Source organism: Struthio camelus, chromosome 8 (genome assembly GCF_040807025.1).
Source record: "Struthio camelus isolate bStrCam1 chromosome 8, bStrCam1.hap1, whole genome shotgun sequence".
Lineage (NCBI taxonomy): Eukaryota > Metazoa > Chordata > Aves > Struthioniformes > Struthionidae > Struthio > Struthio camelus.
Genome location: NC_090949.1, coordinates 6,709,534 through 6,735,778, shown reverse-complemented (window position 1 = coordinate 6,735,778; position 26,245 = coordinate 6,709,534). Strand labels below are relative to the sequence as shown.

General features: G+C 42.8%; 1 protein-coding gene across 1 annotated transcript in view; it reads left to right on the top strand.

The window, feature by feature from the left end:
* Positions 1–26,245, top strand: part of ACBD6 (acyl-CoA binding domain containing 6) — a 93,341-nt gene that overhangs the window by 33,653 nt on the left and 33,443 nt on the right. Inside the window, exons 5-6 of the mRNA XM_068951812.1 lie at positions 5,300–5,405; positions 12,628–12,717. Of these exons, the coding sequence (XP_068807913.1) occupies positions 5,300–5,405; positions 12,628–12,717 (196 nt within the window). The remainder of the gene's footprint in view (positions 1–5,299; positions 5,406–12,627; positions 12,718–26,245) is intronic.

Below are 26,245 nucleotides of genomic sequence, written 5' to 3'. Positions count from 1 at the left end.
GGGCGAAGCCACCTGTTTGCAGCACCCGAGGCCCTTGCCGGGCCGGGCCGCTCTTCAGGCGGGGCCTCGCCAGGCTGCTCCGCGTCAGCCCTGCGATGGGGGAGAGGATGCCGAAAGCAGCAGCAGCAGCAGGTTGCGGGCCTCTGCCCAGAGCTTTGTGCTCAAGGTAACCCGCGAGGTGGAGGAAGGAAACGGTCGGCCCGGGAGGATGCTCTCGGCGAGGTTGTACGGCCTGAGAAGACTTGAATGTTTGAATTTCGAGTCTTTCCTGTGCCTATTCCTGACAGTCTCTGTGACTGTTGAGAGAGCAGGTAGGTATGTGATGGTCCAGGTAGGATGGAAGTGAAGCAGATCTTTGCTTGTGAGCTGTTTTGAGAGCTCCCTGTACACCTGTATAGTTTGGGTAGCTTATGAAGAAGCCTTGTGAAGCCTTCCAAGATTGTGAAGGCTGCAAAGAGGGCTTGGTTTAATTTCTTCCACATCCTTTACTTAAGGATTGAAAAAGCTCTGCATGCGCTACCTATGGCAACAGATACGGTTCAACTTGGTTGTGGATCAGGGTTAGTAACTCTTCCCTTCGTGGCAGGAGAGCAGAAGAAAATCGCTTTCCAGGTAGAACGTGTGCAGGCAAAGGAGGAGAAGAGAAACCCTTTTGGCCAACCTAACAAACCCAAATAGAAACACATTCACCACTATTACAGACTATTAAATGGTTACTGGTTTGAAAAGTCCTTTCTAGCTAAGTAAAAAGAGACAGTGCTTGTATGTCACAAGCAGTGTGATGTAGAAACAAAACTGCCTCTCTGTCTTCCTTTAGCTATGCTTTTTTACATTAATAATTGGTGTATGTTTCCATGTTGGAGTTTCATGGTCGTAAATACTGTGTTTTTCTTCAAATTGAAATTAAAAAAAAAAATTTATAGAAATTATAGCTTCTGGTTTTCTCTCTTCTATAGCATTGTTTGAGCAGTCTCATTGCAGTATTACTTACTACCATACTTCTGATGTGCTTCTGTCTGGTGTTTTAAGACTCTTACTTCCACCAGCTTCAAGGCCTTGCTGCCGGCTCTGACCAGCTTCTTATGTAGAGTGCAAATACCCACTATGGACTGATCTGCAAACACTTCATGCATTTTGTTTTGCTGTAATTACTACTATGGAGGGCCTTTCCTGCATGTATACGTAGGCACATAAAGGGCAAAAATGAACTTACTGTTGCAAGGCTTTTAAGAGCTACATTTGTTTGTCCTGTACTGCATTCCCCCCCTGCAAGTGCAGCATTTTTTCCGGCACTGGTCACTCAAAAATTCAGTTTAAATTCCAAATCCTTTTCCAAGCTTTTTTTTCTCCCTTTGTCTTCACTTTTTTTGGCATGTGACTAGATCTAGTTCTTTTAAATGTCTGAGATGCAGCTTCCTGGAACCCTTTGTAGGTAAAAGTCTTCATTAAGACTGGTTAGACTTCCCTTGCATCTATTTGGTGAAGGGCTTATTTCTCTCTGTCAAATTTGTAGAATGACTGAGGAGAGAATGTGCCCTAAGAAACCAACCTCCCCCCCCCCTTTTACAGCAGGGGAATTGTTTAAAGCTTGAAAAATAAATGCATAATGGAAAGATGAAATTTTTCCGAAACCTTATCTTCATGTGGGGAAATTGCTTTGCTATCGTGGAATAAATCCACTGTGGAGACTGCGTTCCGAAATAAAGATGGTTTTCTGGAAGGGGAACGTATAGAGCGTTCAGAGGGGGAGTTATTCCAGCAAAGCCACATCGCATCCAAAAAGCTGTCGGTCAGTTTTCCCCCTTACAGATGGTGATATCCTTGGGAAAAGACTGTAGAGGTTTTGTCTGGAAGCTGTGGTAGAAAGATTGCCTGTTTTTGCTACGTCACAGCTTGCATGGCAGAGCCTGTGGCCTGCTCCCCTTGGAGAACCCTGCAGGACCCCTTGCTGTCTGGTTCCCGTATATTGCCTCCTGTGCTGGTGGTACCTCTGGCCCTGCCGCTTGAAGTCCGGCAGAGCTGATCAGCCTACCCAGCCATCTCGGTGGCGTGCAGAAATGCCCGTGCCCAGGCTGACTCAGTGGATGTCATTGCCGGGGCAGCGGGTACAGCCTGAACTCATGGTTATGCCACAGAAAATCATCCAGAAATAACTGTGGCTGATCTTACAACTTCTTTAGCGAGCAGAGACTAGACTCTACTTTGATGTTACAGAAGAAGGAATGATCTGTACGGAAGGAAATGTGTGAGAGCGTGTGCACGTGTGTGTCTGTATGAAGGGAAAAGCTGTTGGAAGCAAGTTTTGTACAGTATTGTCAGAATAGTAGTTTCAACCACAAAGCTGCTGTTCGGCAGCCAAGGGCGTGTTTGAGAGGCTGGGCTGACAAGGTAGGACTGAAGGGACCTCCTGGCATGTAAAAGCAGTCCTTGCTAGTAGGGGCAGACATGTCTCAACCTCCATCATGAATCTGTCAAGCTTTACCTTAAGCAATTTAGGCTTTTGCCTTTCCTGCTCCCACCGCAAGACCTTCCCCCCACACCCCCCAGAATTCAAAGTAATCACATCTAAAGCATGCAGTGATTTGTTTCCCAGGGGTTTGTGTGTAGTGTGCGGACAAGACCTCAAACGAATGAGTTCATGAGAGACTTAGTTAAGAAATTGGAAAACTTCTGTTATGTCCCTAGGCCTATTCGTGAAGTGTGAGATCTCGTACAGCATGCAGCTCTTCACTGGAAAGGTACAACTCAGCTGTGCAAAAAGATGCTTGCATACAAAGAACAGAGGTGATGTGCATGGGAGAGGTGCCTACTCACAGTGAGAGGGAGATCAGGGGAAGTGACTTCTTCAGAGAAAGTAGCACGTTTTCTACTGCTGGAGATAAATAACAGCACTTCCCCCCCCCCCCCCACACGCACACACTTTTACTGCCACTAAGGAAGGAGAAAGACGTTTGAGATCTGAAGAATAAAATATAATTTACAACTGGATGCATAACAGTAAAAGCCTGGAAGTTGAGGGGCTTTGCAGAGCTCTCCCTGTCTTTTCGGATGTGAGTGGGAGACATGGTCTTGGTGGCATCCGTATCTTAATTTTTATTGGGAGTGCAAGTCAGAAAGCATCATTTGTGCTTTGTAACTCATTGCCCGCTAATGCAAGTAACGTTTGGATTTTATTTTTCTTTGCTGTGACTTTTCAGCCTTCCAGGTTCCAGAACAGTGCAGGTGAGATGGGAAGAGTGCTATTGCTTTTTAACACCAGGGGATCGGTTTTCCTCAAAGCGTCCCATTGCATTGCAGAGGCCGTTCTCTTCTGCCATGAAGACGCACAGCATAATCAACTCCCCAGTGGGTCTGACGTACTCCAGCAAGCCCCTGTCCTTACGAGAGATTTTCTTTGGGGTTCTCAGGTCTGAGTTCTGCTGAACATCTGAGCCTTCATAAATCCAGATGACTGGAAACTGGGAACGTCATGGGAAAGGCTAACTGCCTCGTATTGGTAGCTCTTGTGAAACTGTCGCATCCCATAACAATGTTGATGGAGTCTTTTGAGCAAGTGTTTTCATGTGGAAACCAGAAAGGGAGGGAAGAACGTAGGATTTCTTATTTACTTTTAAGCAACCCAACTGTGACCTCTTTTCTTTACTCCTCACTAGGAATACAATTGTATCAGTGTATCCGTACCTAAAGATATTGTGATAAAGGTGCTTTAAGCTAGTATGATATAGCTCCCCCTCCAGCTGTGCTGGAATAAATAACTTTCTACTGGTACACCAGTATGCAAGGTAGGAGCACTGTACTCAGCCATACTGCTGTAATTAATATCCCATCTTAACCCGGGGATCTGTGAAGTGCTTGGTGTTCTTCCTGGTTTTTTGGCCAAGGGCTTTACTTTTTTGCCAGCCTACAGGCAACCCCATTGCACTACTTTTTGGATTGGAGGGATTAAGACAAAGCTTGACTGTGTTCCCAACTCAGAGCAGCAGGCTGGACTGTGCAGAGGGACCAGCATGTGTTTGTGCCATGATGCCAATGTGTGCTCAGCCAGGGCTGCTAGCAGGCAGGAAGATCAATAAGTTGTGGAGTTGCAGGTGTTTGAGTTAGACATAGCTTCCTCTAGATCGAAGTGCAATGCCATGGTGTTAGAAAATATGTTAAAATTTCTTATCAGCCTACCAAATGGAATCTAATTTAATAGTTAGTACCTCCTATATATTCTTAAAACGTTATGGGAGCGCTTTGTACAAGTAACTGGAGCCACAGTGCTTCATGGCAAGTAAAAAAGCAAATATTAGGAAGCTTGAGGAAAGGCATAGGGAGCAGAATGAAGACATCATTATCCTACTGTGTAAATCTATGTGCTTGCATATTTAATATAGCACACAGTTCAGATCAATCCGTCTTAAAAAGGGTGTGCTAAAACCAGAGAGACTGAAGAGTTTGAAAGAGGGGTATCAGAGAAGGAGTGGAGTTTCTGTATGAGGAGACGGCGTGGGCTAAGAGGAGGATTTGCTCTGAAGGAAAGATGACGTGTAGTAGGTGAATAAAGAACAATTATTCACCAAAGAGTACCCAGTGATAGGGGGCAGCTCTTTTAAAACCATTAAAAGAAAATATTTACTCACTATTCACCCCTTCGCACATACAATGCTAAGCTGTAGAGCTCATCCTTCAGAGAGGTGAAGAGTATATATGCGTTGAAGAGGAGAAAGAGTGGAGTAAAGGACCTGAGAAAGGCTGATAAACGTGACTGGATGCAGCCTCTGGCTACAGAAATCCTGAAGACACTGAGTTTCGGAAGTTGGATTTAACCTGGGGATGGATTGCTTTGCGCAGGTCCTGTTTCTCCTCTAAGCCTCTGTTAGTAGCCATTGTCAGAGATATATGGCGCTGGAGGAGCCTTTGGTCTGACCTAGAGTGGCTGTTCTTATAAGTCGATTTGTAGAGCAGGGCGAAGAAAAGCTTTAGCCTTTTTCTCTGGGATTGCAGCGATTTATACCAAGACTGAGTTTGTTTCTTGTTGGCTAACTTTGTAGATTCCTTGTGGCAGTTCACAGGAGCAAGGAGGCTTTTCCCTGGTATCGTATTGTTAAAAACAGCCTTTGTTTTCTAGGAAGCAGGGTCTTCTGTCTCTTATCTTGGAAAAAACAGTATTCTGCATGCGCAATACTACAAGTCTGTTTTACTCCAGCAATACTATTGAAATAGATGTGTCTGTAGCTAAGCCAGAGCATATGATATGTATGTGGTCTTTGTGTTATGCAGTAAGACAACATTTCTTTTGCTTTTGTTTCCTGAATAGGGAGGAGGACAAGAACATTTTTGATTACTGCAGAGAAAACAACATCGACCATGTAACCAAAGCCATTCGATCAAAAAACGTGGACGTGAATGTTGCCGATGAGGAGGTATGGGGGAAAAGATAAAATCCATCAGTCTTTTAATTGTTTTGTGTGTTCACAACCCCAGGCCTTTTCAGAATTCCCGTTTTAGGGTTGGTATAATCAGCTACTGCAGTAGCTGGACGAACACTTGGTCGTTGAGACAAGTGTAATCTGTTTTAAAGCAGCGATAGCTTTCCCCTGGCTTTCTCATAGTGTGGACGTACAAACTGTGATGCCATGGCAGATCAGAAGATGTTCTTTCTATGCTGTTTTAGCAGCACCAGCTGCAGCTTGCAGTGTAAGACCTGCTCAGTAACCTCTTCCCTATCTATCTTGTGCGTTAAATGTGATCAAATAGAAGTAGGATGTGAGGAAAATGGCTTTTCTAGAGACAGCATCCAGTTGACCAGTTAAATCATTTTGCCACTCCATTCAAGGGTGAAGTAGTCAAGATTTCTTTTATGCCATCCCAAGCTATACAGGCTGGGCTAGATGTCATTTGGCTTCCTTATCATCAGCCAGGCGGATGGCTAGTGAGTGATTCTGGCTGTGCCAGCTTCATGAAAACGGTGACTTCATCCAGTCTTTTTCAGTTTAGCAGTCAGAGCCCAAGCACCATTTACCCACAGGGAGATGTGCAGACATGGACCAAGGCTTTAAGAAAACAGTGTCTAAAATTGTGAATTGGCTTGACTTTTCTTTTTTCTTTTTTTTTTTTTTTTTGGAAAAGTAAACGTTTTAAGCAGGCAGTCACATTTCTTGTTCAGCCTTCAGGAAATGTAGTGGTACCAGCTTTGTCGTGGTGGTTTCAGTGCTTGCATACCGCCACCTAGCCTAGCTCTTGGTCCACAGTAGGTACAGCTACGTTTGCCCACTGCTTCCCAGCACATTGTGTTTTGGTGAACAGATGAAGTGCTTACACATTCATAGACTGAGACGCCACAAATTCAGTTGGGTTCTCTTGTAGCTCTAAGCAGATTTCTGCCCTCTGAGCCATGACAGCCCCGGCTGGGGCTCTGAATGCTGATGGCAGGGACTTTTATTATTAATCAGGAATTCATGTGAATTAATTTTCAGAGGAGGAGGAGGTTGTTCACACTCAGGGTTGGAATTTCACATCATAAATTCAATGAACTGAAACTGTCATGTGCAACGCAGTCACTGCAACAGTGCCGTCGCTGAGCTCCATCCGTCCCTCCCCTGACCACAGGTTACAGAAAGAAACGTTCAGGACAGTCATTCAGAGCAGGGCTGAAGTCCTTTCCTTGATAAAAGCTCCTTTTTTGAGATTATGTGCTTGCATTAAGTGTATGATAGCGTTATGTCACAGTTGCTTCATTTCCATTGAGAAGATGCTCCTAGCAGAGTTAGCAGAGTTCAGAAGCACGTAACTTCCTTTGTGTGCAAACAACAAGTGTGCTTGTTTCCAGACAAAAACATTTTGGTTTTAAAAAGTCATAACACTTTCTGAAAGATGGTTGAAATACTTTTGTGTTCTCACAACATATAAATGCTTAGAAACGGATGTGAAGACTGTCAGGTTACATCCTTCTTGAGAATTGTCTGTGAATCTTTGATGTAAGAGAAGAACTAATGTAGAAATAGCAGCTATTAGCGTGTGACTGTTGTAGGGCGTGGAATTGCGTCAGCACAGGTAGGAAACCTCTGAAACCCTGCCTGCCTGCAACAGGTTCGTGGGAAGATTCCCTCTGGTGCAAAATTCACCCGTAGAGGGGAATCTTGCAGCCTCAGTCGTGGCTTACTTCAGCAAATGCTCTAACAGAGAAGTAGGAACTTTTTTTGGCAACATGCTGGCTTGCTTAGCTTGATTCTTTGCTTGTATCTGTATCTTATATGTGTGTAGGTCTATCTATCTATCTATCTATATCTAATATATATGTATATATATGTACATAGAGATTTTAGCAAAAAAAAAAAATCTGAGAGAGAAATTTATCCCATGGTATCTTAAGGAGCTGAGACCATTAACAGTGTTATTTGGTGTCCGAACGTGTTCTTCAGAACTTGGAGGGTAGCTTATTTTCCAATACCATGCAGGCTGATTGGAGTTTTAGAACCCATTTTAGAAGAGATATAACCCCGACCGAGCCTTTGGTGGAATGAAGTGTATGAAAGCATAATCTTGTCATTTTTATTAACTGTTTTAGTGTTACTGAATAAATGCATCCTGCCATATCCAACAGATGCATCTCCTGGCCCTCTGAACATAACTCACACTGTCACTACTTTGATTTAAATGCATATAAATTTGAAATGGCAGCATGGGTATATACAAAGAGTTAACTTATTATGGAACAGAATCTGCTGAAGCACTGAGCTGTCTCCTGCTAAAGTATAAAGTAGCTAGGCACATCCTTTCCTTGTACAATAATGATTTGACTGAGGTTGTAAGATGTTTAGATTGTATCTGCACTTGTTGTGTTAGTACTGTATCTAACTATGTCCTTGTGTCCTCCCCCCTCCCCCCCCTTTTTTTTTTCAAATCTGAGGTAAGTTAGCAAAAAAAGAAGAAAGATCCAAAATGCAAATGTACAAGGAGGACAGGGCTCCTTACTAGAAGCGAAAGGTTTCAGAAAGGGCAGTAGAACTGTCTAGGTTTTAGAGAGGTGCATTTGGCAACTTGTGAAGAATAAACTGTCTCCTCCCCTAGAAAAGAGAAGAAAAAAAAATCCCTCATACAGCACTCAAGCCAGCGTACCTGCTAACAGTTCGAATATAATAAACTTCAATTTAGAATTAAACAAAGAATCTAATGACAGTAATCATGTATAAGCTTCCATTTACTGTATCTAAATTGCTCAGAGTTCAACAGAGTAGCACGCATTCACTTAGAAGTAGTAGCACAGACGGGAGAAAAAAAACACAGTTTCTTCCATATGTCAGCAGGACTCATGCGGTACGAAATGAGCTCTGGCTGTAGGGCTTTAGGCACGTTCTGATATCGCAGGTTATTTGCTGCCTTTTTGAGGACAATGTTTCTTCAACCTTTAGCAAACCAGAAGTTGTTTGAAGGCACAGATGAGTTGCTTTTGTAACTTGTGCCCAGGGCTGTGGAGGCTGTAGGTAGCGTTGTTTTTTTTATTGTTTTTATTTTTATTTTATTGTTGGAAGTAATCGTGCTAAACAGACACGTTACCTCTATGCAGTATTTACACACTTGCCAAAAATATAATGAAAGCCAGCTGAAACCATTGGGGGACAGCTTATTCCCCAGTTCTCATGCTTTAGAGACAGCAAATGCCAAAGTGGTGCCAGCTTCTAAAGAAAGGTTAGAATTAAAATAGGGTTGAAGAAGCATCACATGCTTCGCTGTATGCAGGCTTACTCCCATCAGAAAACTTTCCCAAACATTTCAAAGCTCTGAAAGCAAGGGACTTCCAAATCAAAGCTCAAGTTTGTGTGTATAATTGCTACAACTGCCTTCTCATTCACCGATTTTGCTATCATCCGTGGGGATGCAGCCATTATGTATGTCTCTTCTTAACTACCAGTAATCATAACACACTTACTACAAGTTGGAGAGAGTGGCTCTCCGGTTTACAGTAATTACGGCCGCAAATATTGTACCTGGAAGTATAGCTTAATACTGTAGGGTATCCATTCAGTTTGGCTTTGTTCTTCTCTTTCTCTGCATTGGCTAATTGATGTGAAAATTATTCCCATCTGTCTGTCTGCTGAGACTCGCTATATTTGAGACAAATCCCTGTCCTGTGCTTTGTTTGTGAACACCCTGTGACTTGGAGCTGAGCAAAATTGATACGCTGCTGGCTTGAGAAACTGCTGCAGAAGCCAGCCAAGCTGGCAGTGGTAACCCAAGCAAAGCACAGAAGATTTAAGAGACAGGGTTAGTGCACTGGAGCTATTTTTATGATTTTTTTTTTTTTTTATTAAATACTTTAGCAACAGGGGAAAATGCATCCTCTCAGGTAACTTCTGCAACAGCTGTTGAGATTGTCCACTCAGTTTAAGTTTGGTTTAATTTTCATGGGTGGGTTTTTGGTTGTTTTTTGTTTGCTTTGGTTTGTTTGCTTGTTTTTAATAGAAAAGCAAGGTAAATAAGTAGATTAGTAGCTGACTAAGTGTATGAGCTGGAACTAACTTTCTGAAATTTTCTGGATATCATGCAAGTAATACAGAATAATTTCTTGTTTGATAAACAAGTTTCTTAGCAATGCTTTTTGTTATATAGTAACTAGACGGAGATTCTTCTGCAGGTATTTCTACTTCCATATCAGTTGGCTCTTGCAGAGAAAGACTCCGAAGTCCTTTGCACCCTGTGTTTAGGGGATAATACACGTGCTACTAGAGTGTAGCCGTTCCTTGGGTGGAACGTGTCAGCTTTTTAATAGTGCACAATTACAATGCAGAACCATTTAAGGCACTAATTGGAAAATATTGTATCCATTTAGGATTGCAGAGAAAATATATAGGTAAGCACAGTGTAATTACCCAGAGTGGAATTGGCCCAAGACTTAAAATCCATACTCCTGCAAAAAGCACAAGGAGACTTTTAATGACTACAGATGATTGAGCTTCAGTTTTTTTGCCTTGTTTAAAAGGCAATGCTTGCAGCAGAACCAGCCTTCCTGTATATAGGAAGGGACCAGTCCTGTAGAGCTTCAGTAATGTTGAATGTACAAAATTGGAAAGCCTTCTTCCTCCCGAACTATTATTTTTCCCTTTATTGGTCTCTGCCAAGTTCAGCACTGATAAAATTACATTTTACTTATCTGGAGACATATGCAAACCAACATATTATAGCCACTGATTTATAGGTATTTAAAGGATAAAAATGGCTTTATTTCACCCTATAATTGCGCAATAATTACTGTTTGGTTACGGTAGTGTTCCTGTACAATAGGTCATTCCGTTTTACACATGTGAAGTATTTATCGCATAGAGGCATGTTGAAGATGAAGTGCTTCTTTTACTTCTTTCTTCTGAAATTAAAGTCTGTGGCACAAAGAAGTTTGTATTACTTGTCCAACTGAAATGCTAAGTCGTAAGCAATTAGTAGTACAGAGTTGAATTAAGAATGTTAAAGATGAATTCAAGATCTTTCCATATTTACCAGTTGTTTTAAATCAGGCCCTTTCCCCCATTTAGGCTTTGATTGTGGTGTTGAGTGAACATTAATCATTAAATGGCCCATGGATGTCATCAGTGCTTCCACAGAAAGTCATTGTCAGAAAGTTCATTCTTATTCAAGGTTAATTAGTGTAACATTAAAATTATGTGTTACAAAAATTACTTACTTGCTGGGTCAAAAAGTGTGTTAAAAAGCTTAATGTCTTGTGTCCCAGATTGCATTTCCTCACTCAAAATAACGTTCTACCTCTGCTGCCCTGCTGAAGAGTATCTGAGAGCAGACGTGTGAGCTTCAGTTGCAGGTGTCTTCTACCAATCCTGCAATTTTGGCACTGTGGTTGGGAAATTTGGCTCGCAGTTCCCATTAGCAGATAAATCGGGTTGCTCTCCTTGTTCGTCACTGCTGTGTCAAGAGATTTATAACCAGGCACGGGCTCATGTAACTGATTTCAGCTTTGAAGGTCTGTGCATATTTTATATAACACATTGGAGAACACAAGTTGGTCTGACAGTGTCACAGATAGGGGAATGATTTCCTACTCATCTGCAGGGTGATTTCCAAAGAGTCTCCTGCAAGCACACCACTGGCTATGTACTAAGTCAGGAAAGACTGATACTAACAGGAAGTTTAATAAGTGTACATGGTAAACAGTGGCACAAAGCTTCTATCTTAAACTGTTTGGCGCTTTCTCTTTTGACTTGCCCTGCGTATAAAATCTCCTGTGGGTCATAGGAGAGTTTTGGACCTGCTTGTTACAAGGCTCTGTTGCTGCTTTGGATGCATGTTGAGTCTGTGATTATCAGAGGAGAAGCACTCCAGCCTTGGTGCAGGGTTGTTAAAGTATGAAACTGTATCATAACTCTCCTTTGACCTGTTGCAAAAACAAGCGTTACCTTTCACAGGTGTGGATATTCTATTAGGCCGGTATCAGAATATTTTTGATGAACCCAATTCAAAACCTTGATTTCGGTTCACTGGGCTCGGTGGTTCTGTAGCCCTTTCCAAGGCAATCTGACTTTGGACACCTCAGGCTTTGGAGCACCTGAGCTCAGACTCTTAGGAAATGGCTGCTTTGTTGGGCAGAGGTTGAACCGTTCCTCGCTGCGAAACATGGCAGAGGACAGCAGCTCTGGCTGTGGATGTGTCAGCATCCACAGATGTAAATTTTCATCTGCTCCAGTCCGTTTCCTCCTCTGCCGTGTATAAATATTTTGTTCTTAATCACTAAAGGGTGATTTTGCAGGTCAGGAGATGAATTAGCGTAACACAGCAAAACAAGTGAATGTTTCAAGAGCTTTGAATTGCTGGATGCTCTCCTTAGATAGCTTGGAGAAGTACAGTAGGGAGGTGTGACGGTGGGGTCGTGCTGTAGTCTACCCATCCTTCTCGCCGTCCACCCTAGCCGTTCCTTTAAACAGGAGATATGTCTCGAGGGAAGAGATTGAAGGGGAGTTAAAGACCATCTTGGGGTTCTCTTTGCTTCAGCATCATATATTGCCCTGTCTTAATCCTTGCTAAAAGTGACATAAAAGTGGCAGGAATTTGAGTTTAATACGAGGGGGGGAAAAAAACCCACATGGCAACCTCGCCCTGCCCTCAGCAGGTTGTTAAGCTATGCCTCAATCAGAGGAGTGCTTAATATCCAGAACTTCAGAATGTCCTTGACAAATAGTGAAGATCTGAACTTTCAATATGTCCCCTCCTATGGGTGGCAGAAGCATGTAGAAAGACTTCAGGTGTAGAGATTTGTAGAGAGGGGAAAACAAAGTACAATGAGTTTGGGAGGTATTTGAAGTATGCATGTAGATCCCAAATCTATATAAGAAAGCAAATCATGTTTTGGCTCCTGCTTTTCACACCTTGCTGATTTTCTCCTCTAAATTATTGCTGACTAGTGGTTTTGGTGTGAAAGGAATGCAGACTCGAGCCATGCCTCACTTCTAGTATTTCTAGCATTACTCTCTTAAGTCCACATCAGGAGCAATGAATGGTATGTTGCATACTAGTCTGAGCATAATTTTTAAAAAACAGTCAGTGTTTATTTTATTAATGGTACTCAGGACTCCATAGCAAGACTACGATTCTCTCTGCATTGCTTTTGGCTGACTTTGTTAATTTTCTTTTGGATATTTGTAGGGCAGGGCACTGCTCCACTGGGCTTGCGACAGAGGACACAAGGAGCTCGTTTCAGTACTCTTACAACATGCTGCTGATGTTAACAGCCAGGTAAGAAAGGGAGGAAAAGTTGAACTTGAATGATGTTTTCCATTACTTCCTGACCAAAAGTTTCAAATGAAACTGAATTGTTCCGAGACTGCATAGCAAGTTCTTTCAGAGCGTTTATCACAGAGAAGAACATCTAAAAAGATAGCCTGCAAAGAACGGCAGGATTCAATCGCATGAAATGCATGCGGATAAGGGGCTTTTTTTCAGTTCCCAGTGAAACTTCTCCTTGCAACAAAGTTTTTTGACCACCTGGCCATTGCTTCCTGTATGACCTGTGGTACTGTTGACAAGAGGTGTTTCTTATGTGCTAGGTGTTTGGTAGATAAAGTACCAAACTTACATAAAGGAAGTGTGTTCTTTTGGTCTGTTTTTCATAACTCTGCAGTCCTAGCAGACCTTTTGGACTCATAGAAAGAGAATTCCTCAGCAGCAGCTTCACTTTGCCAAACAGAAAAGGGTCCTAGAAATGCCTGTTTGTGACAGACCACCCCACAGGGTCAGGTTGTGCTTCAGGGCACAGCGTGGTGGGCATGTGGCAGTTCTGGCTGGATCTCAGTGCCTGACTGCAGGCAGATTAAGTCAAAGAGCTGAAGCAGTTTTTGTCTCCGCATACCTACCTGGCTCTCTTGGAGGCCACCTTTTCTAGGATAAAGATGACTGCACTGAGCATAAAGCAGCTTTTTAGCCGTTGCGGTTTGCAGCCCGCGTCTGAGGTAAACTGGTGGCGGTTTTCAGGTACCTTAATACACCAGGCTGTGAACGGCACTGTTTTACGAATGGTTTATTCCACCATCCGAGTGGAGCCTGCCTGCGTTCATGAGCCAACGCTCCTAGTTCTGTCAGCTTGTTGTAGGTAAGGGCTGATCTGTGTGCGTGTGGTCATGTTCTGCAATACTTGTTCAATATATTTCTGTCAAATTATGATTGACTGCTCTTTACCATAGTGGCTGTTGTTGACTTTCTTCTCCTGCCCGATTTGGAGGTGGATATGCCTCTTTTGACAAATTTGCTAGCTCGGATCAACAGTCCAGCCCAGTGAGAAGCACTCTGGGATTTCTTACCAGATAGACCTCTGCACAGCTGCAACCTGCAGGGCTCTCAGCAGACCTCTCATTCTCACAGGATAGAAAAAGCCACGGTAGTATTTACACACACGTGAAGTCTTTGTCGAATAATCTTTCTTGCCTTTGCTTGGACAGAATTGCAGGTGGCGTGTACATTAGGAGCCAGGGCTCCGTTGTAGCTGGTGAGACACTTAGCTTCATGCTTACACCTCAGAGGTCTCCGTTATACAGAGGACTGCTTTTTCGCTCCCCTCAAAGGGAGGCAGCGGAGCCGGTACCAACAGAGGAGGTGCGTGGCTGGCTCTGCATGCCCCGCTGTCGGAATAGGCAGACGCCTTTCACTCAGAGCTCCGCGAGTGACATATGTCGGATGAATTTGTAAACAGCTTGGGCTTGAAATCAGGGAGAGGTAGGATCAGACACCTCCCCATCCCCTTCACCCTGACAGCCCGGGAGATGTTTCTGTTTGCAACGCCACTGTAGCAGCAGTCTGAAAATTCGCTGCTGCTTGACATTTGTCTCGTTTCTCCTGCGGTATATTCTGGCTCTTAGAAGACAAGACTAAAGGGAGAATCATCTTATTTTCCCCTGAACATTAATTTTCTGTTAAATTCTTTCTGTTTTTTTCTTTTTGATGTATTGCACGTTTTCTAACCAGATTATTTTTGGCCAGTAACAAAAGGTTAATAATAGCCATAAAAAGAAAATCAATCTTTGATTTTTTTCCACCAAGGTAATAAAGGAGAATTTTCTTATAAAGGTCTTGGTTCGCATGTAGGTATCTTCCCAGAGAAGGCAAACACTTTTTTTATTCTCAGCCATATATAAATTGCAATAACATTTCAAGACTTAGTGACCCAGTGTTTATTTTTCTTTTTTTTTTTTTTTAATCCTGACTTTTACCCTGGAAGATTTCACATCCAAAGCAGGAGCAGAAGGAATTTTTTTAAAGAGCGACCGAAAGAAAAAGGGAGAAGGAAAAACTCTGGCTTCCTAACAGGCCATAAACACTGCAATATCTGCTATTATACATTACCAAATGCACTATCAGTTAATGTGTGGGCTATAAAGAAGGGAGGGTTAAGTGTAAGGGAATCTCTGGTGACTTGAATCAGTGGCGCTATTATTTCAGAAAGATGGGCTCTCGGTAGAAGTTCCCTTTCCAGGCTGCATGCAGCACTCTGCCAAAGCCCGGCATGCAAAAAGGACCTGCAATTTCCACCCACCGCTCAGGTCTTCAGATGTTTCCCTGTCTCATTCAATTTTGCAGCAGTTCCTAAATGCAGGCAGCACAGGAAGTAAAGGATAAATTAGGGATTATGAGGGTTAAGAGCAGATAGTGAAGGAGAGAAATTGTACAGACCAAAATTAAAAAAAAAAAAAAAAAAAAAAAAGAAAAGCCTGTGTTTTAATATCCTTCTAAAAAGTTAGTCAAAAAGCCCAAATGATTTACATTCTCTTCCATTACCTTCCTAATAAGTGCTCTTCCCCCCTCTTGGTTCTCTTAGAGTGTGCTAAAGGATTTAGCTGTCCTAAGCAGACGGTGACTGGTGGCACTCTGCTGGGTGACCTAGAGCAAGTCGTAAAAGTTCACCGTGCCTCTGAACGTGCCTTATTTACCTTTCACTGCCCTATTTTAGTTCAGCTTGAATAGTGCTTATCTCTGTAGAAGCACTAGCAGCCTCTGGATCAAGGGGCTGTGTGAGAGGCAAGAGTTGCAGCTCTTCCTTGTGTTACGCAGGCAGCCTTGGAGCAGGAGGAGAGGTTGCCTGCTTCCACTCGTTCCTATAGCGTGCTCAAAACGGCTCTAGTTCTGGGGATAACCGCACACTCCTTCACTGCAGTGGTTGAGTGCCTATGCTTTTTTTTTTTTTAAGTAGTGGTACTGTAGTTTCAAAAGGGTGGTTCACTAATGTCACTGGAAAACTGCAGCCATTGAATTCTCTGATTGTTCATAATTAGCTCTAATAGCACATTTGAAAAGAGGTGGTAAGTGATTGCCATGGGCAAAGGGATGCAGAAAGGCAGCAGGCTTCCCTGCTTTGTTGGACAGGGACGTTTATGTAATTGAATCACCTAAATCTTCAGAGCCAGAGGCCATTTCAAAGTGGGTGGTGGTATGGTATTTTGGAGCTCTGTTGGAAGTATCCAGAACTTGGGGATCAGTCTAAAAACAGCTTCCGTCCCCTAGAACGCTGCTTATTCAAACTGTAGGCTTTTAATTGAGTGACAAAGTGAAAGGAAGTATTATGTTCATAACATTAGCAGTTATGAAGGGAGCTCAGATGTGATTATCATATCCCTTTCTAGCTTTAAAATATATGAAGATATGACTAAGTTTTCCTTGTAGAAAGATGAGCAACAAAGGAAAACCTTCTTTTTCCCCTAGTGAAATGCCAGTTTCTACAGGGACAGTTTTTCCATGCAATGTTTTCTCTGGCCTTAGAAAGGAGGTTTTCAGGGGCCAGGGAGGCATTGAACGCAAGACCTGCAGGACTAGATCCCAGCTTCGCACTGCCCTGCAGCTGTGCCATGGCATCTTCCGTGGCCCTGGTGCCAGAAGCAGGAGGCTGGCCCTGTCAGACACCTTGTGTGTCCACCTCGTTTGTGTGTCTGGAGCTACAGTGCCAGCATGGAGGAGAAGGCGCAGCTGGATGAGGTACTGCTCAGCCAGCGTTCAGAGGAGCTCTCCTCAGTGGCACAGTGTGTAGCTTCAGTCTCATGTTGTGCTCCTTTCCCGTCGTAGGCCAGTGGACTCATCCCTTTTCTTTCCTTCTCCATCATCCATCGTGCTGCATTCACCTCTGTGACTGTGCAGTGCCATTTAACACGTCAAAGGGGAAGACAGGTGAGATGTCTGCAAACGTGTTTCAGAGCCCTGCAGTCTGGCAGCGATGCTAAGTGCAAAGGTAGCAGTCCCTACTAGGTGGAGGAAGAGTGCTTTTGGGAAGGTGTGAACATCTCGTAACTCTGCTCACCTCCTCTTATAAGAGCAAGGGAAATGAGGCTGTTTGGAAAAAGAGGATTCTGTGCTCTGATTTGTCATCCTCCACGGGGTTTAAAGAACATAGAAATCTTATTAGTGTTATTTGAAGAAAGGTGAAAGGCATCATGGCCTAATAACTGTCTAGTGAGAGAGAAAGAGAGAATGACAAATGGCTTCTCCTGTCTGTAAAACCAAAACAATAGGCTGTAGACTCTCTTCTCCTGGACTTGCTGTGGCTATACTTTGTTCCTCTTATGGGTACTTTTTACTCCAGAATAATTTGTGCGTTCAAGGTGTGCACTTGGGAATGCATGGGGAACTACCCTGGAGTATTTGTCACAGATAAGCTTTTCAAGCATATCTGTCCTCGTGAACAAGTTCTAAAATAACATTATTAGTTGTAGGTAGAACTGTATCACTTGACACATAGGATAATTAAGAGTTCTGTATATGTGGTAAAGGAGCTAAGGTAAAATTTTGTCTAAATATTCTTTTATGGTTTATAAACTGCATAATTGTGCATTTATAATATTGATAAGCTGATTATTATGGTAGTCATTTGTCTATGCTAAAAATTGTGCTAGAACTATAGACTGCTTCAAGGATGAAGAGAGTTATAACTGAGACCTTCAATTTTTGTTTTCTTTGTTGACATTTCACTTTGCTAGGAGAGGTGCAGATCACTGCACAGAGAATTTAAACCTGTGGTCAGCGAGCTTTCCCTGGTCACCCATGAACCCTGTGCAGTTTGAGAAAGAAATTTGAGAACCAAAGCTGAAAAGCATCAGGTTAGGAAGTCTGTTGCTAGTATGTACCGATTTCATTTTATTCATTCACATACATCTGCAATTTCCATGAAAGGCATCCGGTATGTATGCTGTCTGCAGTGATAGTTGGTAGCTCTTTGTTGCCAATGCTGATTTTTTAGCAATGGTTTTGAAGACAAATGAATTCACACTTAGGACAACTGTTTTTGTCCTAGATGTCTGGCTTATTAGAGGTTCAACAGTAAGATTGGAGATGCATGCAGCTTCCCGGTAGTCCATCCTGCAGGGAACCAGAGCTGAGTGCCACCTGGCTCTCTTGCAGGGTCTTCCAGAGAAGGAGCAAATTCGCTAGGGCACACTGAACGCAAGGAAGAGGCCTGCAGGCACATGGAGCTTGTTCCCTCATCTATCATCCACGTTAGGGCTACTGTGAAAGGCATGCTCGCTCTTGGTCAGGAGAGAGAAGCAGCCGTGAATATCAGTGCTGCAGCTGTATCTTGTACTAATTCCCATGGGGCAGCACAGCTGTCTGAAGTCACACTTGTTAGAAGGTAATTTTGAGGGAGTTACAGCTTGATTTTCTTCTTCTTCTTCTTCTTCTTTAAAAAACATCTTGAGTAGCAAGAAGAGTGTGGTTACCTTTCTAGCTTATCTTTTCTCCCAGGCCCCTGCTGTGTTTCTCTAGCAGACAGCCACTTTCCTCTTTATTTGCATGCTAACACACTTGTGAGTCAGAGGGCTTCTGGAGACCAGGACATGGAGTAGCCGTCCCCTTGTAATACCTTTACTCATGTCCTCATTGAAAAAAAATCTTTTCAAATGGAGACAATACAAACATAATAAATGGCAGGGAGGGTTCATCTCCCTCATGACTCAATCCTTCTCAAACAACATTATTATTGACTGGCCTATTGGTTGCCAAAAAGGAAAATCAATTGTACTGGAAGTAGTTGCTGGGCCACAGATCACGGTGCTAACCCAGCAGCAGAGACAGGTTGATTTTTATCAACTGTCCGAAGACTAATTTCCACCATTAGCTAGAAATGAAGTAGAAATTATGGATATGTCGAAGACTGCTAAGAGTGGTGGTCTGTTGGTTTTTGTATTTTGTTTGTTTGGCTTTTCTGTTTTCCTGCCCGACTCTGAAAGGATTGTGTGTGTATAGGATAAAAAAAAAGGAAGGAAAAAACCTGTTTGCCTGCCTGTCACTCCGTCTGATTTTTCCTTCTCAGTGTTGTTCATTTGGGTTTCACAGCATGAATGTGAACCTCTTCAGTCTCTGCGTGGGCCACATGTGACGGAGGCTTTTAAAAACAAAGTTGGCCTCAGCAGGCATGCATCACTTCCCAACCTCCTGCACAGAGTGTACTTCATGCCCTTGTTTTTCCATAGCTGTAGGGAGATGCTTGAGAGAAGTGATAGGGGCATCTTGACCAAGGACCAAAGACTGCAGGATGTGTCTACCCAGTTTTCCCTGCCCCCCTCTACAGAGTGTGTGTGTGCGCGCGCGCACACACGCAGGTGTATGCACAGCTCACCACCTTTGCAAGTTTGCCAGCACACACACACACACTTGTAGGTAAGATGCCAGCTGTCAAAGTATTATGCTGTTAACCATTTTCTAGACCTGGTCGAGATTAAGAGGAAATCATATCACAGCCTTGTGCTCTCACTGTTAGTGTCTCTGATATAAATCTTCCCCTCAGTATACTGCAAACTTGGCTTATAAAGCTGGAAGAGACCCTCTCCTGGATCTGATGATTGCTGCAGAGGTTTGGCTCAGTTATATTCACAGCAAAGCAAAGGATGTTGCAGGTACTGCTGAATCAGCCATTGCTGTCGTAGGAAAGTACAGTGGCAAATAGATGAAGAAACTAAGCAGAGAGATAAGGCAAAGCAATGGGTAGGTGTTCTAGGGCTGATAATAAGAGCAGTGTGTACCTACAGAATTATTAACTCCAATAGTTTCCTCCTTTCCTCATCCCCATCCCTATTACCCCCAGTCCCCCTCAGTTTTTCTGCAGTCAGCTTTGCCAAACAGCCCTCCAAAGACTGCAGGCTTATACCCCTTCAGTCTTGACACTGTTGCCAATGGAGTGTGAAATCTATTAGGCAAAAGAAAGGAAAGATCTGCTTAGTGACAGAGGGTAGCTTTCTACATTAAAGCATTGACTTGGTGCCAGTCCCACAGTTATTGGAAGTGGCACAGCTCCATGTCCCTCCTGCAGGTCTCTGTGGAATGGAGATTGGCAGCAGGTTGAATGTTAAATGGTCACCACTCAGCAGATGCTGATTTCACCTGCTGGGAGAAAAGTCCCTTTCAGTAGAAGCATTTGCAAAATATTCACAGCTCTAAATATCTTCTGGGAGATGAAGAGATTTATCCATGGTTTGTCCGTCAGCTCCTGAAGACGCTCCAAGCCTCATCAACATAAACCATAGATTGTACAAACAACAGGGTGTTTCCTGCTGCTCATGCATGCTGAATTTTCTTGCATTGTCCCTTTGCATCTTCCAGCTTGACGTGTACAGTCTTTGTTTCCTCTGGTCCCTGTAGTCATATGAATCACTGCCTCATTGCTGGTGCAGCAAAGCTGTTGGCACCCTTGCTTCAGGCAGCGCATGTGCAGCACAAGGCATCGCCTGCAAAGTGAGCTCACCAGCCAAGGAACTGCATGCTTCTGTTTTGCTCCAGCGGTGACTTCAGTATCCACACAGTCCTTTCAGCCTCTACATGCAAAGCTAGTGTTTGAAGAAGGAAAAAAAAAATTCCAGGAGCAGTTACTGAAAAATGAGTAGTGTTCTCCATCACTGTACCCTCACGTAATCTAAGTTGAATTTTATCTGCTTTCAGGGTAACCAAAATGCAGGGATGAAAACAAGGGAAACCAGAATAGCAGCCCATGTTTCATGAGGATTGCTGTGAGATTGTGTGGCTTGTAGGCAGTACCTTGTGAGGGCTCTGCTGTGCAGAAGGAGGCGCTTTACCGGTGCAGGAGGAATGCTGTGCTGCAGTAGGCACGTGGTTTTTTACCTGGTGAAGGATTGAGGAGCGTTACCACTGTCCACATCGGGAGGCACTGTGCTTGTTTCTGTGCTTTGTCAGCACTGATGTCTTGTGGCGTCAGGGTTGCAATCTCTGCCAATGCCCTCCATAGACAGAGGCCCCGGCAGAGTGCTTTTGTGCAGGTGGACCCTGATGCCTGACCCTTGTGCGGAAGAGGAGCTGGCAGCTCGTTCCCGACTGTCTTTATGTGTCCTTGCAGATGCACAAAAGGGGCTTAACTTGAATTAGTGAAGACATGGGATGGTGCCATGCCCCTTTGTCCCTTGGTCTCAGGGTCACCTTTGAAATAAGCCATGCTAAATCACCTGTAATTTGTAAAGTCATTGTTGGAAATGCTTTAGTCCCTCATTAAGGTGTTTGGTTAGCTCACACGTGGAGGGATATAACTGGCAGCTGAGCTGTTTTTTTTCAGGTGACCACGTCATCACAGAAGTGGTCTCTAGCCTTGCTTCCTATCCCATGTCCTAGCTGTCACCTCAGTGCCAGAGGACCCACCTTAGCCAAGCAACCCGACTGTTCTTTGTTCAGGGGAGACAGCTTCTAAAAAAAAAATTTTTTTTTTTTTGGCATTCAACCACTTGAAAAAACTTTCCGTTTTGAAAGAATTAGATTCTGCCCCTCACCTTTTTCATAAGGACTTTTCAGTGTGGGGAAAGTCTGATTTTACTTCCTAAATGGAATTTTGGTATTCATCTGTTGTTGCTGGCCGTCTCTTTCAGCTTGTTTAAAGAAAGAAAAATCTGAGCGTATCACTGGGGCTTCTTGAATTTGCAGTCTTTAGTACAAAGTACTTTTGTTAGGTTTTTTTAAAATAAGATTCATTTTGTTCTAACACTTTAAATGTTGGGAAAGTACCTTTTCATGCTTATTTTGTCTAGATTTTTAAATAAGATTTCTGCTTTTAACTGCTTCTTGGCTCCGTGGATTAGAAGTGAAACACTCAAAATGGCAAAACGAATTTAGAAGTTTCCATCTCTCAACTTGTTCATGTTTCTGTATCCATGAGAATGGTTGTCAGTCTAGGAGTCTTTCTAGCTTAGTAGCGTGTCTCCAGCAGTAAGGAATAGTGAATGCTTAGGGGACAAAATAGGTTAAGTTTACAGTGATATTTTCTTATCTTTCCCAGAGGTCTGTGGCTAGGAGGCTTCCAGAACCAGCAGTGTTATCTTAGAGCTCGTGGATTTTTCTTTGGTAAATCTCTCTCATTCCTGCTTGGATTTCCAGTGTTTTATGCTAGTGTGAGTGCTGCAGTTTAACTTTTTTGGCAAGTCCAAAGCAAATGCACAGTCATTTCCAGTGATACCGCATAGTTCTCCTGTAATGAGAAAAGGAATAATTGTTCCCCTGGTTACCTTCTCTGTGCCGCTTTTGACTTCATAGGCCTCCCTCATATTCCTGTTCACCACTTCTTTTTCAGAATGAGAAGTTTAATCTCTTTGTCTGTTCCTCATTTGGAAGCTTTCTTTACTTTGATCCTCTTTGTCACCTTTCTTGGAATCTTTTCTAGTTCTTCCATGTTTGCTTTGAGGTGAAAGGAGCAGCACGTCACATGTTGCACCAACAGCTTGGGCACCACGAGTTTTAATGAAGCAATATAATGATGTTTTCCAGTTTGCTCTTTCTTTTCTAATGCCTTCTTTTTCTTTGCCTTTTATTAGCTACTGTTGAATACTGAGCTGCTGTTATAATAAAACTGTCTATTATAACTCGAGGTCTATTTCCGAAGTGGTAATAGCTAGTTCAGTGCCCACCGCTGTGTGTTTAGAGTAGGAATTGTTTCTCCATGTGTGCGTTACTTGACATTTAGCAGCACTGACTTTCATCTGCTATTTTTTTTCACCCTGTCACTCTGCATGAGATCCTTCCGCAGCGTTTTGCAGTCAGCTTTTGGTTTTGCTGCTTTGGAAGATGTACTAGACTAGGATGCTCTGATCTCAGCCTGCTTCCCCAGTTCACATAGGTGTGGGTCAGACAACCCAAGCCCCAGCACAGGTCCTGCTGAGACTCCAGTGATCACCAGCAATTGGGCAAAGTGATCATTTATTTCTATTCAGTCTTCCTTACCTTTTGTAATCAGTTATTTATCAGTGCAAGAACCTTCCCTCTTGTTCTGTGACGGTATCATTTAAGAGCCTTTGGTGAGAGGACATAGCAGCAGCCTTTTGGCAATTCACGTGAACTAGTGAAGGGGAGTGGAGGTCTAAGTCGGGCTTGTGTAGAGGGCCAAAGGTTGGTGGTGGTCTCCCTCTGCCTCTCAGGAAGCAACTGCTTGATTGCTCCCTTTAGAACAAAACAAGTCAATCCTGTCCTGCAGTCACTTTCAAATTTATTTAACGGAATGGTTATCGCAGCTTAGACATCCTGTGTTGAAACGGGACTTTGTCCTCTTACAGCAAGGCTCAGCTTGGTTGAAATAAATCACCCTGTCCTGAGAAGGGCTTCTTAGAAAGCAAATGCCTGAAGTGGCAGGAAGGATGAAGGTGTGTTGAGGTTGTCTGCCATGTTTTTTCTTGGGTTAGGACTTGGCTATCTGCAAGCTGGCTATCAGCTCTTGAAACATCAGTGAACTTCCATCATCTAAATCCATTTCTTCTGTTTCAGTCAATTAAACATTAAAATGAGTGTGATAAATAAGTGTTCATTTATGGGTCAATAATTCTGTAGTATGTCTGTGACGTGACGGGCTGAGTCAATCCCTTTCAGTTCAGTCCTGTGCAACCCGACATCTTCAAGTATGTAACTGCTTTGATACAAAAGAAGTGATCAGAATAGCGTAGCTATCGGGCCTCGACGTACTGGTTCAAAAACTTACTCTTTGCAATCAAATTTCTGTGGTATTTAACCCCTTTTAGGATCATTCCAAAGGCATTATCATTGAAATATTGAAAATATTTCAATACCTAACATTGAAAATATTCTGAATGAAAATGTGTTTTCTCCAGTGTTAGTGTTACCTTCTTGAAGACGATCAGTTCTGTTTCCCAGCTAATTAAGTACCTCTACAAAGAGTCCTTAGTGCCTGCTTTGTAGCAATGGACGGGGTTGCCCTGTCCCTCTCCCTTCCTTTTCCCCTCCCCCTATTATATATATATTTTCTCAGCACTATTAGATTATTAAATGCTTAATGACTATTCCATTCCTGCTAACTATACTTTTGATGAGCTGCAGTAATGAAACTTTGGAACAGCGTAGTGTATGTCTGGTTCCTTTATAGGAAGGGCACATTTGGGGAGCTGAAGTAATGGGGGATAAAACTCAATTAATGAATAGAAATAAAAAGAAGTAAATGAGGTAATCAAACTCAGAGAAATTAGTATTGGCAGGTCCTGAATGATGCTCTTGGATGAACAATCTTTCAAAATCCTTCCTTGTATGCTGCTGCTGTCTCTTTATTTATTATTAAAATAACATGATCCATGAGGCGCTCGGGGTGACTCCCAGCCTAGCTAATTCTAATTAATCCAGTCAGGGAGAGCAGCAGGGTAAGTGGAGCAGTCTATCGGATTGAAATTCATAACTTAATTGAGGTCAAAGTCCCGGGTTGGGAGAACAAAAGTCTTTCGCTAGGACCGGGCAGATCAATAGCAATAAATATCTGGCTTGAATACAAGTGGCTTATAGTGACGGATTATCTGACACTGGCCAGAGGTCTTGGTCTTGTTAAGGGCAAAGTCCGGTGGCCTGTACAGTATACGATGACTTTTGCCAGTGTTCCCTCTGAAACCCCGAGGAACTCATAAAGGGCTCATGGGAGCCACAGAAGAAGGCGGCCCATAAAGAGCTCCGCAGGAGTCATGCTGAAATGACACAGATTTGGATTCCATTTCTTAAGATTCGATTCTCTCTTAAGCAGCACAAGGGCATGTGTCACAGTAGTGCTGATGGAGGTTAGAAGAATTTGCTAAGACTTACAGGAACTTGGAGCTAAATCACAGCCTGTCCGGAGAAGGACCTTTAGGATCAGGGAACTGAGCAATAGATTGATGGGCTTCATGCCAAATCTGTATTTATAGTATGTTTACATAAAAGGAGAGAGGAAAGTTGGAAGAGTGCAGTATAAATAATCATTAAGGTACATCTGTAATATTAAGAGAAGACAACAAAAGGGGGATGTGGTTTCACCTGTTCTTCAGAATAGCAATCAGTGTCTGTGTTGTGACCTCCAAAATGCTCCCTCTGCATGTAATATATATATATAGTGCCTATACTGTAATATGAATAATACATTTTTTTTCCTCTAGATAGAGACACATCTGTGATGCTGACCTGATATTTTAAATTTTTTTGTTTGTGTGGAGCTGTTTGCTAGTGATGGCTGGCTCCTGCACTCCTTATCCAAGAACAGCTCTATAGTAAGACTGAGAGTTGAGTACAACACTGATCCCATTAAACTCTAAGCCAGGAAGAAGCATGAGGTACTAGCCTGAGACCTGCAATGTTGTATTGTACACACAGCCTTACCCTAGCACTTATTAGTGACGTATTGGTCAGTGTTAGCAACCTAAGAAGCTTCTCTGAGCTTTTAAATAAGTAGGTGCTTCAACTGGTGTTTGATATTAAAGTGCAGTCTTCACCCAGTCCATTTGTTATTAATGCAATGTGTGTGCAGATCCAACTGTCCTGCAGGCTGTTGTCCTCTCTGTACAGGACAAATACTACTGTGGTCAGCATTTGACACGTTCCTGGTAGATGTTGTTCTGCCAACGTACTTCAACACAGCTTGGAAGTGAGATGGAAATTGCAGTTGAGATATAGCCAATGACTTAGTTTGACGTACCTGCACCTCCCATTACTGAATAATACTAACGCGTCTGTTAAAGGGTAACCTGCCAAAAATGTTCAAAAGATCTCTTCACCTCCAATCTTAAGGTTTAAATGTGTAGGTCAAACATCTTGTCCAGTCAACTTTCAGGTTTTAGCTTAATGAGCAATTGTTGATATTTATACTTATATAAGTGGTTGCTGTACCCTCACACCCTTTTGAAACTGTCTTCAGAAAACACCTCTGGTTTTCCACTGCAAGACAGTTGCTTCATATGCTCATAGGGACAGACTATAGTAAATAAAGTAGGTGCTCAATAATTATATTAATACTCGTTGTTCAGCTTGTTCCTCGCTGTCTCATTCGTGGCACAACCTCCAACCTCCTCCTCCTTAGGTCAGTGGCTTTGATCTCCAGATTTCTACTGTGTTAATTATGTGCTCCTGCCTCATTCTGTCGTCCAGCTTGGACAGGACAAAACCGAGTTTCCAAGGTAATTAGAAACTTAAAACTGCACGTGACAGGGACCAGAAACAAAAATGCATTGGCAACTGTCGTTTACTCTGACATCTTGAATTTTTGAGGGCATTTTTGTTTGTTTGTTATTAAGTGATTTATGTTGCGCTCTTCATGTTCATGGCAGTTATAAGGCCCTTAGAAAACCGATCAAATGAAATTAAACATATTTCAGTCTAGATAAAGTGAAGCAGGCATGAAACTTAAGGAAAGAAAGGTTTCTTTATCTTCTGCAAATAAAAATGCAGAAATCTTTTCCAGCTATGAGCAGTATCAGCTCTAGCCAGCTAACTTCTCTCGCCCTTGAAAATTAATTTGCAGGGTACAATCTTGAATTTAGTATGCTTAAAATAAATACCCCTAAAA